The 18328-nt window shown below is 52.5% G+C and overlaps 1 protein-coding gene across 5 annotated transcripts in view; it reads left to right on the top strand.

The window, feature by feature from the left end:
• Positions 1 to 14487, top strand: part of PIK3R6 (phosphoinositide-3-kinase regulatory subunit 6) — a 31529-nt gene extending 17042 nt beyond the window's left edge. For all 5 annotated transcript variants that reach the window (XM_084492366.1, XM_084492368.1, XM_084492367.1 and 2 more), the window contains 16 exons: positions 335 to 403; positions 648 to 780; positions 1567 to 1636; positions 2028 to 2211; positions 2628 to 2775; positions 3717 to 3803; positions 4056 to 4512; positions 5287 to 5386; positions 6149 to 6271; positions 6712 to 6822; positions 8335 to 8425; positions 9105 to 9175; positions 9402 to 9492; positions 9963 to 10033; positions 11078 to 11190; positions 11952 to 14487. In XM_084492366.1, coding sequence (XP_084348492.1) covers positions 335 to 403; positions 648 to 780; positions 1567 to 1636; positions 2028 to 2211; positions 2628 to 2775; positions 3717 to 3803; positions 4056 to 4512; positions 5287 to 5386; positions 6149 to 6271; positions 6712 to 6822; positions 8335 to 8425; positions 9105 to 9175; positions 9402 to 9492; positions 9963 to 10033; positions 11078 to 11190; positions 11952 to 12108 — 2076 coding nt within the window. In that variant the 3' untranslated portion in view covers positions 12109 to 14487. The remainder of the gene's footprint in view (positions 1 to 334; positions 404 to 647; positions 781 to 1566; positions 1637 to 2027; positions 2212 to 2627; positions 2776 to 3716; positions 3804 to 4055; positions 4513 to 5286; positions 5387 to 6148; positions 6272 to 6711; positions 6823 to 8334; positions 8426 to 9104; positions 9176 to 9401; positions 9493 to 9962; positions 10034 to 11077; positions 11191 to 11951) is intronic.
• Positions 14488 to 18328: the final 3841 nt, after the last annotated feature.

The following is an 18328-nucleotide window of genomic DNA, read 5'->3' as shown; positions in this document are numbered from 1 at the left end:
AGGGGCTTTTCCCAGGGATTTTGTATTTCCACATGGATTTTGGCATCAGAAAGGCACTCCCCAGTGAGCTCAGTTAGAAACTTTTGTTCTCCCTCTCCCACCACGGGTGCTGTGCCTGCTCTTGGTGGTCCATCACACACCCATAGCAGCTCATGGCCAACTCAGGCAGCCCACCAGGCAGGACCTGACCACCCCAGGGACACCCTGCCCTCCCTGATGGCCCATGGAGAGACCCCAGACCTCACCCTGGTGCTGGGAGCATCCCCCTGCACCCAGCACATCCCAGGGCCCACGGTAGATGCCCCAGCACTGACTGTGCCTTTTGGTCCTGCAGGCAGAGCGAGGCGACTACCGACATTATATCATCCCCCTGCTGCACACGCTGATGTACACCCTGATAAAGGTAACTGCTCACGGGCTTCACTGGGACAGAATCCCGGGGAATCAGAAAAATGCACGTCCACAGCCCTATGGTGGGTACTGCTGGAGGCTTCCAGACCATGGCAGTGCCTGGAGCTGCTTTGCAGATTGCATTTCAGCCCAGGCTGAATGTGGTGTAGCTCTGCACCCCGTGGTCTGTTGGGGGGAGAGCACTCTTCGGGGTCTTTGCCTGTGGCATCTCCTTACCTGCCCCTTTCTTGCCGCAGGCTCCCTGTATCTCCGATGAGCTCTGCAGCAGAGTGTATGACTTCTGCAAGAAGCTGCTCACCCTGCCCAAGCCTTTCTGCACCATTGGTTTGGACTACGCTGTCAGGCTGAAGATGGAAAGGGCAGCACCGGGTACGATGGCTTCCCTGCTCTGCCCCCAGGTCTGGGGGTTTTCCTTTGTCTAATGCAACCAGCCATGGCAGGGATTTCTGCATGGGACTAGCCAAACACCTGGGGTCTGCAGGATATGCTTGTGTGGGAGGGTTCCCCTCTCCTGATTTCAGGTGGTTATTGGCAGAAAACCTCCCTCTGAGAGCACCACTGAAATCAAGTGGGGTTCCTGGGAGCCTGAACCCAACTGCATCACCCTCACTGCTGCTCCCTGCTACCTCCGGAGCTCCGAGGTCCCCCCCAGCAGAGGTTTAACCCAGCTAAGAAAATAACTTATCTGGGGAGCACCAGGAGGCTCATGAGAAGGTTACACACTGCATTGGGTGCCTGAGCACAGTGGGGTGGGTGTGGACCCTTGGGTTATCCCCACCCCAGGGCCAGGTGAGGGTGAAGCACATCACTGCCCACTCTGAAATGTGTCGTGCCCTTCGTATCCTTCATGTCCTCCGTGCCCAGCGCTGTCCCCCGATGTGGCCCCAAGGCTGTGGCTGGAGCCGGACTCTTCCTCCCACTCCCGGCCCCCTCCTGAGCTCATAATCCACTAAACAAAGGAAGGGAAATACAGGAAATTATCCCTGAATAGAAGGGCTTTTCTTTTTCTGTAGCACAGCCTATCTTCGTCCTTGACTATTTTTAACCTGGGGCCTGGCTCTCAGCTCTCGGCTCTCACCTCGGCTCCCCAGTGCTGGGTGCTGTTGTTCTGCCTCTACTCTGACTCCTGCCTCTTGGTCTTCTCACCTTCACTAGGTATGCTCTACCAAAGAATGGTGATTTCCGAGCAAAGTCTAAAAAGCAACCCGTACCCTTACCAGGAAAAGTGAGTAGCATCTCTTCAAAGGTGTTGTGCCTTCTATCTCTTCTATTGCCTCACTGCTCTGTAGTGAGTCCGTCCCTTTCCTGCACCCTGGGTCCCTGTTGGATGCAGACGCTGCATACAGACTGCATGGCAGGAGGCAGTCACAGGGTATGCAATTTGGAGGCATCCAAACAAGCTTTGTGCTGGGAGGAGCACGTTCCTCCTACCTGCCCCTGTTTATTTCCGTGGCCCTGGGAGGCATGCGGGGAGGGAGTATGTGCCGTGCCCCTTCTCAGCGTGGGCAGAGGTGTGAGCTGCATGCACCAGCCCCAGTGTCAGTAACGGGGAGTTCTCATCTCACCCCATCTCACCTCCTCGTCCCCCTCTGTTCCCACCCACCCACTCCACACAGGATTTTCATCTTTGCTGACCCAGAGCTGCTCTCCGAAGCCATCTGCAACGCGCTGGTCACCGACACGCAGGCGGCTCAGCTCTCCCAGAGCCCGCGGGTGTGCATGTGCTATGTAATCATCCACGCCATGCAGGCGGCCCTGGGCGAGGGATGCGACCTCAGCGGCTTGAGGATGAGCCTCCAGGTAAGCAGCAGCACCAGCACGGCACCACGTATGGTTTTCTAACAACCCCACTCTTGCTGGGCACTTTGGAGCAGGGAATTGCTCATGGCAAGTGGGGAAACTGCCCCTGGCACCTGGGTGCTGGTCTCCATCCCGAATACCCCCAGTGTTACTTGCTGGGCTGGGCAAGGTGAGGTGGCTGGGCAAGCAGAGGTGGAAATAAACTAAAAACCCTTTGAAATATGAAATAATTGCTGCAGCAAGAGCCAAAGGTCTTGAATCTTCAGGTTTGCACAGCAAAGCTGGGCTCTGGAGCTGAAACATGGGCTCATCTGTGAGCCCATCTTCACAGGGTGCATTTGCCCCCTCCTGACACCCTACCTGAGGAGCATCTCCTCTTTTCACACCTCTGGGCTTTAACAGCATCTCTGTGACAGGACATGCCCATGAGCGAGGTCGAGCACTGGTTCCAGCAAGTGGTGGCAGCTGTCGAGTGCGCAGGAAGCGAAGCGAGTGTGGACCGCGAACAGCACGTGGAGAGGCTGGAGAAGATTTACTGTGCCCTCCTTGGCTCCTTGCCACCAGGTGAGGCCCCTGCCCTGCTGCCTGTCCCCACCATTGTCCTGTTGTCCATCCCCAGCCCCCTCTGTTCCAACTTCAGCAGCAGCCATCACTGGGACCAGTCCTTGCAACCTGGCTCTGCGTTGCAGCCCCATGTTGGGGATGGGGTTCAACAGTCACAGCTCTGTCATTTGCAAAGGGAGCTGTGGGAACTCCCTGTCAGCCAGGGCTGTTTGATCTGCAGTGCTCTGCTGGTGTAAGGTGCCTCCTGGCATGATCCAGCCTGGGGACACACCACTCCCTAAAACCTTGCACGGATGTGGAGGGCAGCGGTGCTGCCTCCTGCCCCCACAACAGCAGCGCTCTGTCCGAGCGCGGTGACACGGGGGCCACACAGACTGTGACAAACATCCCCATGTGCCCTGGCTGTTCCTGGTGCAAGGTCCTTATGTCCTCCTCATCTCCCCAGAAAAAGCCAGAGGCTGTCCCACAGCTCAGAGACAGGAGCAGCAGACAGCGGTGCAGGAGAGGAGCAGGACCATCTCCTTTCAGTCTCACTGCTTCTCGCAGAGCCCTAATGGGGCAGAAACAGCCAGCAGTGGTGGGGTCAGAGGGTCCCTTCATCTCAGCTGAGATCACCAGGAAAGCTCCTGCCACCTGGGTTGGAGGCTCAGTACTAGAAAAGGCATTCTTTATTCTGCAGTCCCTCTGCTGTCTGCAGCAAAGCAAGGTCCTTCAATTGCCCGTGCCTCAGTTTCCTCATCTTCACTTCTCCCTTCCCCCAGATGTGAAGGTGCTTTCTCCTGGCACTCAGAGGGCTGGGATGACATCCTCAGGTCTGCCCAAGGGGTGACCAGGGTGGGAGAACCCCAAGGGCCATGACAACCAGTGGCTAAAGCAGAGCCCTGGTGAGGGTTTGTGCATGGCCTGTTCCCATGTGTTACGAGCACCCTTTTTTCCCCCAGGTGATTCTCCCCTGGGGAGGCTGCAGGACATCCCTCTGCCCAACCCCAACATCAGCTTCCACCTCTGGAAGGAAGATGACCAGCTCTGTGAGTGGGGCATCAGGGCTGGATCGGGGGAGCTGGGGGAAAAGGGATGAAGGAGACAAGTGGGGCACCCCTGTGAGATACCCTCAGAGCACCTAACGTGATGCTGAGCTGTTCATGGTGGAGTGGGAAATGAGGCTGAAGGGGGGATTTGGACCAGCTGTGGTTGGTGTGAGAAGAGGGAAGCTGGGGCAGGACGAGGACTCAGCCTGGGTCTGGCTGCATTTCCCTCCCTGAGCTCCCTTCTGCCCACAGGGAAGGAGCTGGTGCTGTTTATCCGCCCGCTGTCGCAGAGCTGCGAGCCCGACCGTCTGAGCCAGGACCTGGACAACTTCGAGATCCAGGACATCATTTCGGAGTGCGAGTGCTGCGAGCAGACGCGCTTCTCCGTGCTCTCCACCGACAGCGGCATTGAGCGGGACCTGCCGCTGGCGGCCGAGGAGCCCTTCGCCCCGTGCAGCGCCGACACGGAGCAATCCCGGCTCCAGAGGAAGGGCGGCATTAAGAAGAAGCCATCCCCGCTGGAGAGCATGGCCTTCCTGCAGACCGGCTGCAATGGCCCCGGGGCGAAGCCGGCGGCCAAGGCGCAGAAGAGGACGGGCGTCCCCGCCAAGCCCCCGGCCCCGCTCCAGAGGCTTCACACTGCGCGCGTCGTGCTGCTGGGGGACGACCGGCTCCTGGGGCGCCTGGCCCAAGCCTACCACTCCTTGAGGTGCCTGGCTGGTGGCCATGGGGGAATGGGGTGGGGGCTTCGCTCTGTTGCAGCAGTCAGGGTGGCCGGGGATGGGGTTGGGCTCCAGCACTGCCTGGGACAGGATGGGAGCTGGGTATTTTGCACCCAAGTGCATCCATCATGGAGTGAGTCACAGAATGGGTTGGGTTGGAAGGGACCTTCAAGGGTCAGCCATCCAACTCCCTGCTATGGGTAGGGGAATCTCACAAGGTTGCTCAAAGCTGCTTCTAACCCAGCTTTGAACAGCTTCAGGGATGGGGCACCCACAGGTTCTCTGGGCAGCCTGTGCCAGGGCCTCACCACCCCTATGGTGGAAAAACATTGTCACTGGCTGCACTGCCCAAATGATGACATGGGGAGTTTTTCCCCTCTGTGCATGAAATGGATTAAAAAAAAAAAAAAAAAAAAAAAAAAAAAAAAGAACAAAGCAATAAAACAAGACAAGATATTTTCCAATGCACAAGGGGAGAACCCTAAATGAAAGCTCCTGGCCCAGGCTGGGGCTGGGCTGCGGTGCAGAGCTGGACACGAAGGGGTGGCTGGTCCCAGCCCAGAGCCCACCCATGGGACACCCCTTTCCCCATCATCTGCCCCAGGAGGATTTGAGAAGCTGGGGGCTTTTCTGCCACCTGTTGCACTGGGCCCAGGAGGCGAGCGAGGACGGTGCTTGCTTGTGTTGCAGAGCTGCTGTCGGGAGCCGTTTTCCTCCCCCTTCACCTCTGAGACATGGCTATTTCTTCTTTCCATGTCAAGGAAGCGAGAAACGCGGCGTGTGTTCCTGACTCCGAGGCTGAACCTGCAGTTCTACTACATCCCGGTCGTGACGGGGCAGCCGAGCGCGCCGACAGCTGCGGTGAGTCCAGTCCTCCGGCTGCCAGGAGCTGCTGTTTTTTCTGGAGCAGGAACAGGAGGCTGCCAGGATTCACACCGGTGAACACCTGGTTCCTAAAAACAAGGAGGGTGGGAGCCAAGGTGGAGCAGCTGGGCTGGGCTTGCAGGCTGCCTTTGGGCATCCATCAGCCTGGGAGATGTTTGGGTCGCTCCAGCCACCCGCAGGGGTGATAACTCACAGCCCAGACAGGGTAGGAAGTTCTGTCATGCTCCAGCTGTGCCCAGTTTTTGGGGGATAAAAGGAGCTTTGGCAAAGGGACTGGTGCTCATCTAACCTCCCAGGCTCTCAGAGGAAGCGGTCGCCTCTTTCTGAGAGCTTTGCCTGCTTGGTGGGGCCCCAGCTTTGGTTTTGCAAGTGACCACATTGCAGTTTATCTTGGGCAAACTTTGAGCTTTGAGACAGTCTTACTTATTACGATATTTGAAGGAGGCCCAGAGCTGGCTGTGGGTCCTAATGGATTTGCCATTATAAAAATGAGTATTTCTTCTTTTAATTCTTCACTGATTTTCTGTTCTTGAGCACCTGCTGAGTGAGTGCTGCAGAAAATGCTTTGCCATCTTCTTTGGATCAAGCAGAAAAGGGGGTCACAAGTGGACGGCTGCCCACGGGCAATTTGCTTCCCCTCTGCCTCCTAGCATGGTTTCCCCAGGAAAAGCCCCCGTTTCTGTGGCTTCAGGTATTTTGAGCTGTGGTTGTGCCCTGAGCTGTGCATTTCTCCCGCAGACCCATGCTGCTGCCGGCCCCGAGGAGCTCTGCGAAGTGGCCGGGTACCTGGGCAGAGCCGACCCCTGGTATGAGAGCAACATCAACACACTGTGCCACATGATCCCCAAGCTGGCCACCATGGTACGAGGAAACCTCCCCACTTCCACAGTGCTGCCTGAGCCTGGCCCCTTCCCCAAGCCCCTGTGGCACCCAGGGATGAGCTCCTGCTTGCAGAGCCCTTATGGTGCAAGTGGCTGACTGCCCCAGCCCACAAGCCCCATTTGCTGCGATGTGTTTTTTTGGTCAAGGGACAGGAAATGGCAGATTTCAAGAAAGCAAATGTAAATGAGGCTTTTGCTGAAATACCCCAGCTATCATTTCCTGGCAGTTTGAGCCACCATCGATAACCTGCAGAAAAGGCTGGCAGTCAGGTGCAAGCCTTTGCCTCTTCCATTGACTTTGGCTAAGTTGCGGCAGAACAGCTACGCTCATGGCTCAGTAATTAGTAGGAAGGTGTGCGGGTTTGTGGCAGTGTTTTTACGAAGTGAACGTGGCTGATCCACTGCATGATTTTCCCCCAGCCTTCCTCTCCGAGCAAGCATCTTGTGACTGATCTCTTCATCACCGATGTGATCGCCTACTATGTCCGCATGGGTGCCCAGCCCGTCTGCTTCCAGGTCTATGCAGTGAAGGTGGGTGCCCCATCTCTGGTGCTGCCCCATGGCCCTGCAAGGCTTCTTCCCCATTGCTGGAAGTGCTCTGCAAAGCCCCTGGGGTCTTTGGGCAGCTCTGGGCCTGGATCTCTGTGCCCCCCCAGTCCTTCAGCTCCTTGCCAAGCTCCCAGGTCCGGTGGCTCCACGTAGCACAGCTCAGCTGGAGTCAGTGATCCTGGGAAGGCTATTTCAGGATTGTGAAGGTCAGCAAAGCAAACCATAAAATCACCCCACACACCCATATGTTTCCTGCTCTGCTCGACATGGGTTTGCTGAGGAGCTCTGTGCCTCCTGATGCTTTGGATGCTGTGGTCAAACAGGAGTTTTCAGGGTGGCTTTTCTAAAATCTTGCTATACCTTGTAGGGGCTTTGCAGGGTTTCCTGAAATGCTGTCTTTCTTTGTTTCCTGCCAGCTTTTCTCTGAAATGGTATCAGAGTGAGACCTGGCACTTGTTACGAGAGCAAAGAACTACTCTATTTGGTCATGAAATACTAACCCCCCATCTCTGGCAGTTTTCCCCCGTCAAAGCTTAAGGTGACACCAATGCACATATCTCCTTTTAATCTAACTGTGGCCAACCCAGTGAGCTATTGCACCAAAGGAGCAGCAATTGCACGGGCAAATTGGCACATGGCTTGCAAAGAGCTGGAAGAGCTTTGGGAATTACTGGTAGAGCATCACCCAGACTTGATCTAATAACATGTAACTTATAAACACCTGGAGTGCCTGGTCCTCAGCTTGTGTGGCGGGGGATTTTGTTCTCTCTCTGAATATTTTTCTACTCATTTCTCCTCCATGACAGAAATCAAGAGCAAGTGAGAGAGTGGGTGACTCAAGCAGGGGAAGAGGAACTGACTCCAGATGTGGTTTTCAGATAGAGGCACCTAAACTACCCTGCTGTCATACAGGGTATGATTCTGGAAGCGCTGAGCCTGTTTTGCCTTTTTAGTTAAGACCACGCTGTTCCTCTTCAGCTGCAGAGAACTTTCTTGGAAGTGAGGGTCAAGCCCCACAAGAGCTGGATGTAAGCAGAAGCTCTCCAGGACATAATCTCTATATTTTCTCAAAACAAGCCCATGAAAAGAAAAATAACACATAGGTCTTAAGTGACCAGTTGATTTAGGTGTATTAGAGAGAAATTACGTGCCTTGAAGCTAAGCCAGAGTCTGTGGTCAGGCTGCCCTTGACGTGGGTTGCCTCTGGGTGCATGGCTGGGGACAGACTCATCCGTGAGTGTGCAGTGACACCCAGTGGCAAGGGACACTGCCCATGGCTCTGCCCACTGCCTTGTGCCCTGGCAAGGTCTGCCATGCTCCTGGGCTTCAGAAATCAGATCTCTCCATCCCATATTCCCCTGGCTGCCATGGGGAGGTCATAGATTCCCTTTCACACCTGTGTGCTCTGGAGAACCTTCTCATGTCACGACCGCAGTGTGATGTCACAGGGTGACTGAGGACAAGGTGTTCTTAAGAGTTTTTCCTCTCTTTTAGGTTTTCTTCAATGACCCAGCACTGGAGCCAGCTGAGGACGTCTTCCTCACCGAGCTGTGTGCCCAGGTGCAAGACAGCATCTCCCACAGAGGTGTGTGTTTCCTCCTCGTGGAGCCCCACAGCTGGGACTGCCACCCTGGGGGGGTTTCACCTGCCCCAGCTCCCTTCCACCCAATCCTCAGCCTGCAGAAAGCAAGGCCATGCCATGGGGCCATGGGGCAGCAGCCCTCATTCCTCAATGAGCAGGAGGTTCCCTCAACTCCTCTGTCTCCTTCCTGGGCAAGTGATGCCAGTCTAAATGAGACATCTTGTGGTCACTGGCTCCTGGTCAACCAGGTTTTACAGGGGAGACTTTGGTTGGATCCAGGACCCCCTGAGGTTGGACCAACATTTTATTCTGGCTGAAAGAACAAGCTGATAGCTTTAAAAACATCCCCCTTTCCAGATATTTTCCCTGTTAGAAATCCTGCTTTCTTGAGTTGCCAGTGATGGGACAAGGGCTCTTGAAGGCTGGTCGCATCCAACACCCCAGTCTGATCCAGTGGATGCTGGGCACAGACCCTATACTGAGTCCGTGGATCTCACTCACTGGACCTTTTGAGGGCACAGAGCCCAGCTGCTGTAGGCAAGGACTGGGGCTGGTGTGCCCACCTGCAGCTGCTGTGTGACGGAGGGATGGCTCGTCCCACGGGAGGACCACTCTCCTCTGGCTGCAGACAGGTGGGATGAGAGAAACCTCAGTTCAGAGAAACCTGGTTCCTCCCTTGCAGAGTTAAACCTGACCAAGAAGAAAACAACCCTGGAGGGCCCTGGCATAGATCTTGCAGTAACATACAAGAAGGTAAGTGGGGCTTTGGGCAGCCCAACACACCACTGCCCACACAGCTGGCACAGATCTCCCCAGAGCAGTGATCAGGCCCTCCTCCTGTCCCCTGGAACTGCACTCTGGGGGAGGACAGAGAGGTCCCGATGAACTTTAAAAGTCTGTTAGCTAACCCTGTATTTGTGACAAACTGTCTCAACGCTCCCCAGGTACAACCGCTGAATTAACAGAGCCTTTCCTGCAGGTTGTGGTGAGTGAGCGGGCAAAGGAGGTGTCGGCGTCCCTGCGCTCCACAGGCCTCGTGATGAAGGCCATCCCTGCCGATGAGGCTGAAGGTGGGTTCCTCCGGCTTAGGAGCATGTGAAGGAGGTTTGCTGAGTTTTCTGGTGCTCCACAGAGTAAATCTGACCATAGTACTTAGTGCCAATTGTGCCTGGGCAATGGGGTTAAATCTGTGACGTACAAATGCTGGTGTCACCATGGCCTGTGGTCGTGTTTTCTCATGAATGCCGTGCATGGAGCTCCATGTAACCCGGGGTTCTGCTTAACCGTAATCTGGTCTTGGCAGCACCTTCCTCTTGCTGCAGCCTTCCTCTTTCACCTTGCCTGAAGCACAGCCTTTGAGGTTTCACCCTGAGCATGACCCCATGCAAACCCCTGCCCACAGAGCTTGCTGGAGTCCTCCTCTTCTGCCAGCACATCCCATGGCCCTCTCCCAGGCAACCTGATATGGGATGAGGCTTCATCCCCGTTTGAAGCTGAGATTGTGCCACTGTTCAAGGCTAACACACTGCTTCTGTTGCAGATCTGTTGTGTCTGAATGTGAACGTCACTGAAATCATTAAGATCAACAACTTGTCGGGACGATCATTTTCAGTAAGTAGCTGTGGATGCTCCTGGCCCTGGAGGGGTCAGCCTTATGGAAAGTTCTTATTGCAATGGGAAAGGGGGAGCTCTCCATGGGGATAGGAAGGTTCTGGGGCCATCCTGCGCTGAGAAGGTTTTCCATGGAAAAGTCCAGTTTTTCAAGTGAAAGCCCCAGGCACTGTCCCTGCTGCTTGATACCACATCAAATTATGTGGACACCCTGAAGGACTGAACTGTCACCGGGATTCTGTGACCCAAGGGACAAAGCGGAGAAAAAAGGCTTAGCCCCAGACATCATGACCCTGCTTGGGTAGGGGAGGGGATCTGTAGTTCTGAGATCAACCCCATTAGCTCCACAGCTCCAGCAGCAGAGTCCTCTCCAGACCACTTGTGTCAGCCACTTCGGGGCCCACCAGAACCGAGGCTGTTGGGGAAATGCTGTACCAAAGCATAAAAGGGAAGCAGGAATGTCAGTGAATCTAATCAGCACCTCAGAGAAATAGATATGCAAGAGGTAGGACTGAAAAACAGGGCTCCTGTCCCTCTTGTTTTACGTGAGATGAGACGCTGTCCTGTGGGGGTGTGTCTCTGCAGTTTGGGTTGCAATATTATTGTATTATTGTGCCTTGGACATTTGGAGTTGCCCTGGAGCCTTCAGTTTCTCAGCTGGTGTTTCCAGATAGCCAGAACTCTTTTGCTTGTTTTCACTCGGCTTTTGGAGACACCATGGTGCTGTGGCCCACTCTGCCCACCAAGGTACACCAAGGCCCAGGAGAACTGGCCAGGTGTCCTGTGAGACACCCCAAGCCTTGCAACCTCTGCAGAGTTTGCCAGTTTGCGAAGTCTGCCCTTGCAAGCTTTGGCCAGGTTGTGATGTCAGAAAGTGGAAGAGAGAGACACTTCTATCTTTAATCAGCTACCTGAGGTTAAAACCGAAAGAGAAAGGCATCATTTATCCCTTTCATACCCAGCATGCACACACCACCAGTCACCGCGTGGCACAGGGCCTGGAAGTGAAGCACTCACTGGGCTCTTCCTCCTTTCTCAATCCAGGCTGTGGCAAACAGGTTGAAAACACGCGATATCAAAATCAGAAGCACGGAGCAGAGGCCCTTCACAGTGTGCCTGGACAAGGACAGCAGAAGAACCTACAGGAATGTGATCAGGTGAGGATGCCCCATGTCCCAGGCTCTGCACACCTCACCCATTAACTTGCATCCCTCCCAGGAAGAAGGGCTTCCAATGTGGAAGAGCTCTTCCCCATGGAGTCCTAGTCCTAATGGGTATATATCTGATAAAAGACCTATAGGTAAATACATTGCTTTTCCAGGGAAAGCAGGGCAGAGTGGTGCTCTCCTACCTTTGCATTTTGGGGTGGTAATGTAAAAAAAAAAAAAAAAAAGGATTCTTCTACTTTAAGTAAGGCGCTGTCATTAAGATGGTAGAAGGAAAGGTAGATCCGAGATCTTAGATCTTCTAAATTGTTTTGTGGAGCTGATGCTCTCTACACTGACTGCAGTCCTCACTGGGGTATCTCAAGCATATGAAGGTGTGGGGAGAGTTCAGTCCTGCTAAAAGGGCAGGGATTGCTGTGGCTATAGTGGTGGCAGTGACATATGATGTGCTGGAAGTGAACAGTCAGGGTTTGTGGTTCGTGTTTCATAAGCCATGTGGGGCATAGGTAAAATGTGAGTTTCTGAGAACTGAAGTGAGCCAGGCTAAGGCCACTGGTTTTGTGGTAAATGCTAATATACAGCAGCTCATCTTCCCAGCCAAAACCAGTCTGAAAGCACAAAAGCAGCTGTGTCTCAGCACAACAGCCCTCCTCTGCAGGCAGCAGAGAGACTTGAGGTTTAGTCTGAGTTCAGACTCTGGCCCTCAAGGGCAGGTTCGCATGAGTGGTAAATGTGTTCTTGTACTCTTGCAGCGTGGAAGTGTCGCCCTGCCTAGAGCCCAGCTACTGCTTGCAAAAGACAAGGACAATGAAATCCAGCGTGCACGAAGCAGAGGATGTGGGCCTTGTGAAATACATGCCCAAGTCTCTGCTGTTGCCCATCAACACGTTTGCAGGCATCATCCAATGAAGCAAATGAGAAAAAGATGATGTGAAAGATGTGACATCTGGGTCCTCAAAGAAGAGATGGAAAAAGAAAACACACTAAGAAGCCACCAACAGTGATTTTACGACCATAATGGTGTTTCTAGAGCTGCAAAGGCAGAGGTGGAGAGGGCTCAAGGAGGACAGCTGCATGCTGGTGAATGGCAGTGGTGACCACAGCCAAGGACCCCTGTCCAGGGGCAGAGCTTTCCTGAAGAGCTGAGGTTTTCAGCCTTTTGCACAAGTCAGGAAAAACCTTTGAGCTTTTTCATTTCAGGAAAATGACTGAGGAAAATACAGCTCAGGTGATGGTGTGTGCTGTGTTGTGGATCAAAGAGCAGTTGCTATTAGTAATATTTATTATGGTGGTATCTCCTGCCCTGGCAGACGATCAGGGATTGTTTTGCTGGGTTCTGCACAGCAAACTCAGTTCTGGCACAGGATGATGTATTTGGGCAAACCGGCAATTGCTCCCCTGACTCAACCAGGAAACCTCGCTGCAAGCCCGACCACAACTGGGAGTGTGTGTGCATGTGTGTGAGACTTCCAATGCAGGAAGCCAGTGGGAAACCTGCTGTTGGTTCAGAGGGGCTATAGAAGATAAAGACAGATGGTGTGAAACAGGGATGTGGGAAATCTAGTGCAATATTTGACGGTGCTGAACTGGACTAGAACTGCTCAGGTTGCCGAGATTTTGCTCTGAGAAGCAACCTCCTGCGATCGATGGAGAAGCAGAACACCTGGAAGACTTCTCTGTTCCTTTCCTCTGCTGCTATCATGGTGTAGAAACCCTCCCCTCATTTGCAGATGGGCTCCACCTAACCCACTTTTATGGATGGTCATGTCAGAGGCCTTGTCTTCATTCTAGCTTGTGGATGACTGAAATAATGGAAGAAACGAGGTGTGTATTTATTGACTCTCTGAATGCGGTCTGAGGTATCTGGGGTGTCTCCAGGGAATCTTCCAGAAATTCATGTTGGAAGGGATTTGGGATCAGTCCTTCTATGACACTATCATTTTTTACTGTCTCAGCTCCCAGATAACTCCTTACCTGGGTTGCCTTCACTCAGAGGTGCTTGCTTGGATCTCCCGCCCAAAGGAAGTGTCCTTTGGCTTTGTCTGTGTGTGTAGCAGCTCCTCCAGCTCTGCCTGTCACCCATGGGAAGTCCCTGAGGCCAGCTCTGCAAGTATGAGGTGGTGCTCTGTTAGCCCTGATGGCTTGTGCCAGCCGGAGAAATGCTGGTGTGGGCTCAGTTCCTGTAGCCAACCAGGAGTCAAACTAGTTTAAGGCTGTGGTGACCAAGGGCAGACAGGAACCTCCTGAGGACAGCTCAGTTCCTCCTTGGGAAAGATGCTGAAGGTGAGAGAAGAGCCAGCTTCAGCAGGGGGAGTCCCAGCCAGCAACGACATGGGGGATACTGGGAAACGCTCCCCCCGAGCCATTTCACCCATGCCTGGAGCAAGGTGTCCACCGCTACCCAGGTGTCTGGAGATCCTTCCCCTGACCCCCCACAGTGGAATCCCCCCACTGCTGTCCCTCAGGCTCACCTTGGCACAGGAGGCGTTTTGCCTCTTGTTCCCGAGCTCAGGGTTTATTCACTCTCATTTTGAATGCCCCATGCAGACCCAAATCAGCACTGAAATACATTACTGGGAGTAAAGCAAGTCCAAAGCTGTGGGTGGGTGATGGGTTAAATAGCAGTGTAAAGCACCTCCAGGTCCCCAAAAGTATTAAATCACCAAACCAGCACAAACAGCTGAAAGATCATGTTGGGCAACAGCAACATTGTCATTTCCAGTCCCCAGCCTTAGCATCCCCCTGCAGGAGTCACAAACCCGCAAGAAGATCTCAGCAACTGCAGCTCTTCAGTACTGTTTTCTGCCTCCACTCACTCACAAATCAAGAATTGTTGGTGCTCACCAATTCCAGGCTTAGTCAGCAAGCATTTTGGCCCTGAAGGAAACTGAATTTGTAGAGGAGGCTCGGGAACAAGTCAAGAAACACGTTCTTGCACCAACCATCTTCCTCCATGAGCTGCTGCATATGCTAGCTTTGGGCTTAAGGGGGTGGCAGTGGCTCTTCACACCTCCGCTCCCTTGGGGCTTCATTTTTTTGGGGGGGTCACACACCCCTGGCATGCCTGGCTACTACTTACAAAGCCATGAGACCATACTTTGGGTTGGAGCTTGGTCTGCGGTGTCCAGAGTTGACTCTGTACCGTTGTAAATGATGTAGATGGATTATAAGTTATTTGTACAGGTGTCAGAGATGGTCTGTATCAGAAGGTGCGATCCTTTTAATGGCGATTGAAAAAAATTAATATATATATATATATATATAAAAGCACAGCAGAACTGGACAGAATTGTTGGTGTTTATTTTTTATATTTGCATACAGCTGGGGTGAGTGAGGAAAAAGTTGGTAAAAACTACCAAAAAAGAATAAAAGGACCTTTGGACCCCTATGACTGATGTCTTCTCCTCCCCACCCTGGCACTTCCTGCTGTGTAGGTAAATGCTTCATTTCCATAGTGATCTTTTGTGAAGGGACAGTGTCGTGGTTTAACCCGACCGGCAGCTAAACACCACGCAGCCGTTCGCTCACCCTCCCCCCTCCCTCTCTGGGACGGGGGAGAGAAATGGAAAGTGAAGCCCGTGAGTTGAGATAAAGACAGTTTAATAAGACAGGAAAAAAAAAAAATAACAAAATAATAATAACAATAATAATAATGATGATACAATGGTGATAATACGAAAGTAATAATAGTATGTACAAACAAGTGATGCACAATGCAATTGCTCACCACCCGCTGACCGATGCCCAGCCTAACCCCGAGCAGTCCGGCCCCCTCCCCCCGGCTAGCCACCCCTATATATTGTTTAGCATGACGTCAGATGGTATGGAATACCCCTTTGGCTAGTTTGGGTCACCTGTCCTGGGTCTGTCCCCTCCCAGCTCTTACTGCACCCCCCAGCCTGCCTGTTGGCAGGACAGAGCAAAGGCTGAGATGTCCTTGGCTTAGTATAAGCACTGCTCTGCAACAATTAAAGCATCGGGGTGTTATCAGCACTCTTCTCATTCTAAGCCAAAACACAGCATTCCACCAGCTACTAGGAAGAAAATTAATTCTGTGCTAACTGAAACCAGGACATCTATCCACCCCTTATTCCATACCATTTATGTCATGCTCAGGTTACACTCTTTTCCATACATTCTAATTAGTCACCTATAGTAATCATGGTAGTGATAACATACAGTATAATATACTATTTAACATGGTGCAATTCAGTTCATGGGCTATTCTCACCCAGTATTAAATCTCCTTGAGGTACACACCGGACCTCTCTGTTCTTTTGCATCACCCACCAAGTATATCCAGGTCCCTGAGCGAAAACAGTTCCACGAATAGGTTTGCCTTTTCCTGAGGCAGGAGTAGCCCAGACTGTTTTACCCAGCATATTTTTTACATGCACTACAGGAACTTTATCCCCATCTACAGTACGTAACAGGTTTGATTGGGCAGGTCCAGCTCGGTTGGTAGATCCCCTAGTATTGACTAACCAGGTGGCCTTTGCCAAATGCGTATCCCAGTTTTTGAACATCCCAGCGCCCATTGCTTTCAAGGTAGTCTTTAACAGGCCATTGTATCGTTCAACTTTCCCGGAGGCTGGTGCATGATAGGGGATGTGATACACCCATTCAATACCATGTTCTTTGGCCCAAGTGTCTATAAGGTTGTTTCGGAAGTGAGTCCCATTGTCTGATTCTATTCTTTCTGGGGTGCCATGTCGCCATAGGACTTGCTTTTCAAGGCCCAGGATGGTGTTCCGGGCGGTAGCATGAGGCACAGGATATGTTTCCAGCCATCCGGTGGTTGCTTCCACCATTGTAAGTACGTGGCGCTTGCCATTGCGAGTTTGAGGGAGTGTGATGTAATCAATCTGCCAGGCCTCTCCATATTTATCTTTCAGCCATCGTCCTCCATACCAAAGAGGCTTTGACCGTTTGGCTTGCTTGATTGCAGCACATGTTTCACAGTCATGAATAACCTGTGCTATAGCGTCCATGGTCAAGTCCACCCCTCGATCACGAGCCCATCTGTATGTTGCATCTCTACCTTGATGGCCTGAGGTGTCATGGGCCCATCGGGCTATAAATAATTCACCTTTATGCTGCCAATCCAGGTCCACCTGAGCTACTTCAATCTTAGCAGCCTGATCCACCTGCTGGTTGTTTTGATGTTCTTCAGTAGCCCGATTCTTGGGCACATGAGCATCTACGTGGCGTACTTTCACAGCCAGGTTCTCTACCCGAGCAGCAATATCTTGCCACAATGCAGCAGCCCAGATAGGTTTGCCCCTACGCTGCCAGTTGTTTTGCTTCCATTGCTGTAACCATCCCCACAGGGCATTTGCTACCATCCATGAATCGGTGTAGAGATAGAGAACTGGCCATTTTTCTCGTTCAGCAATGTCTAAAGCCAGCTGAATGGCTTTCACTTCTGCAAACTGACTCGATTCACCTTCTCCCTCAGCAGCTTCTGCAACTCGTCGCGTAGGACTCCATACAGCAGCCTTCCATCTCCGATGCTTCCCCACAATACGACAGGACCCATCAGTGAACAGGGCATATTTCTTTTCATTCTCTGGCAACTGGTTGTACAGTGGGGCTTCTTCAGCACGACCCACCTCCTCCTCTGATGATATCCCAAAGTATTTGCCTTCTGGCCAGTCCATGATCACTTCCAATATTCCTGGGCGACTGGGGTTTCCTATTCAAGCCCGCTGAGTAATCAGTGCAACCCACTTGCTCCATGTAGCATCAGTTGCATGATGCGTAGAGGGGACCCTTCCCTTGAACATCCAGCCTAGTACCGGTAATCGGGGTGCTAGGAGGAGCTGCGCTTCAGTACCGACCACCTCCGAAGCAGATCGAACTCCTTCATATGCTGCCAATATCTCCTTTTCAGTTGGAGTATAGCGGGCCTCAGATCCTCTGTATCCCCGACTCCAAAACCCCAGAGGCCGACCTCGAGTTTCCCCAGGTTCTTTCTGCCAGAGGCTCCAGGTGGGGCCGTTCTCCCCGGCTGCAGTGTAGAGCACATTCTTTACATCTGGTCCTGTTCGAACTGGCCCAAGGGCTACTGCATGGACTATTTCCTGCTTGATTTGTTCAAAGGCTTGTCGTTGTTCAGGGCCCCATTCAAACTCATTCTTCTTACGAGTTACTTGGTAGAGTGGGTTTACAATCAGACTGTAATTTGGGATGTGCATTCTCCAAAACCCCACAACACCTAGGAAAGTCTGTGTTTCTTTTTTGTTAGTTGGTGGAGACATAGCTGTTATTTTGTTGATCACATCCATTGGGATTTGACGACGTCCATCTTGCCATTTTATTCCTAAAAACTGGATCTCCCGTGCAGGTCCTTTGACTTTATTTTGTTTTATGGCAAAACCGGCTTTCAGAAGGATTTGGACTATTTTCTTCCCTTTCTCGAAAACTTCCTCTGCTGTGTCACCCCACACAATAATGTCATCGATGTACTGCAGGTGTTCAGGAGCTTCCCCCTGCTCTAGTGCAGACTGGATCAGCCCATGGCAAATGGTAGGGCTGTGTTTCCACCCCTGGGGCAGCCTATTCCAAGTATATTGGACTCCCCTCCAAGTGAAGGCAAATTGTGGCCTGCACTCTGCTGCTAGAGGGATGGAGAAAAATGCATTAGCGATATCAATTGTGGCGTACCACTTGGCTGCCTTCGATTCAAGTTCATACTGAAGTTCCAGCATGTCCGGCACTGCAGCACTCAGTGGTGGCGTGACTTCGTTCAGGCCGCGATAGTCCACTGTTAGTCTCCACTCGCCATTAGACTTTCGCACTGGCCATATGGGACTATTGAAAGGTGAATGAGTCTTGCTGATCACTCCTTGGCTCTCCAATTGACGAATTAGCTTATGGATGGGAATCAGGGAGTCTCGGTTGGTGCGATATTGCCGCCGGTGCACAGTTGTGGTAGCAATTGGCACTTGCTGTTCTTCGACCCTCAGCAACCCCACAACAGAGGGGTCCTCTGAGAGACCAGGCAAGGTAGATAATTGTTTAATGCCCTCTGTCTCTAAGGCAGCAATACCAAAAGCCCACCGGAACCCTTTTGGGTCCTTGCAGTATCCTCTTCTAAGATAGTCTATGCCAAGGATACATGGAGCAT

The sequence above is a fragment of the Aythya ferina genome (assembly GCF_964211825.1).
Source record: "Aythya ferina genome assembly, chromosome: 18".
Lineage (NCBI taxonomy): Eukaryota > Metazoa > Chordata > Aves > Anseriformes > Anatidae > Aythya > Aythya ferina.
This window is presented reverse-complemented; position numbering and strand designations above follow the sequence as displayed.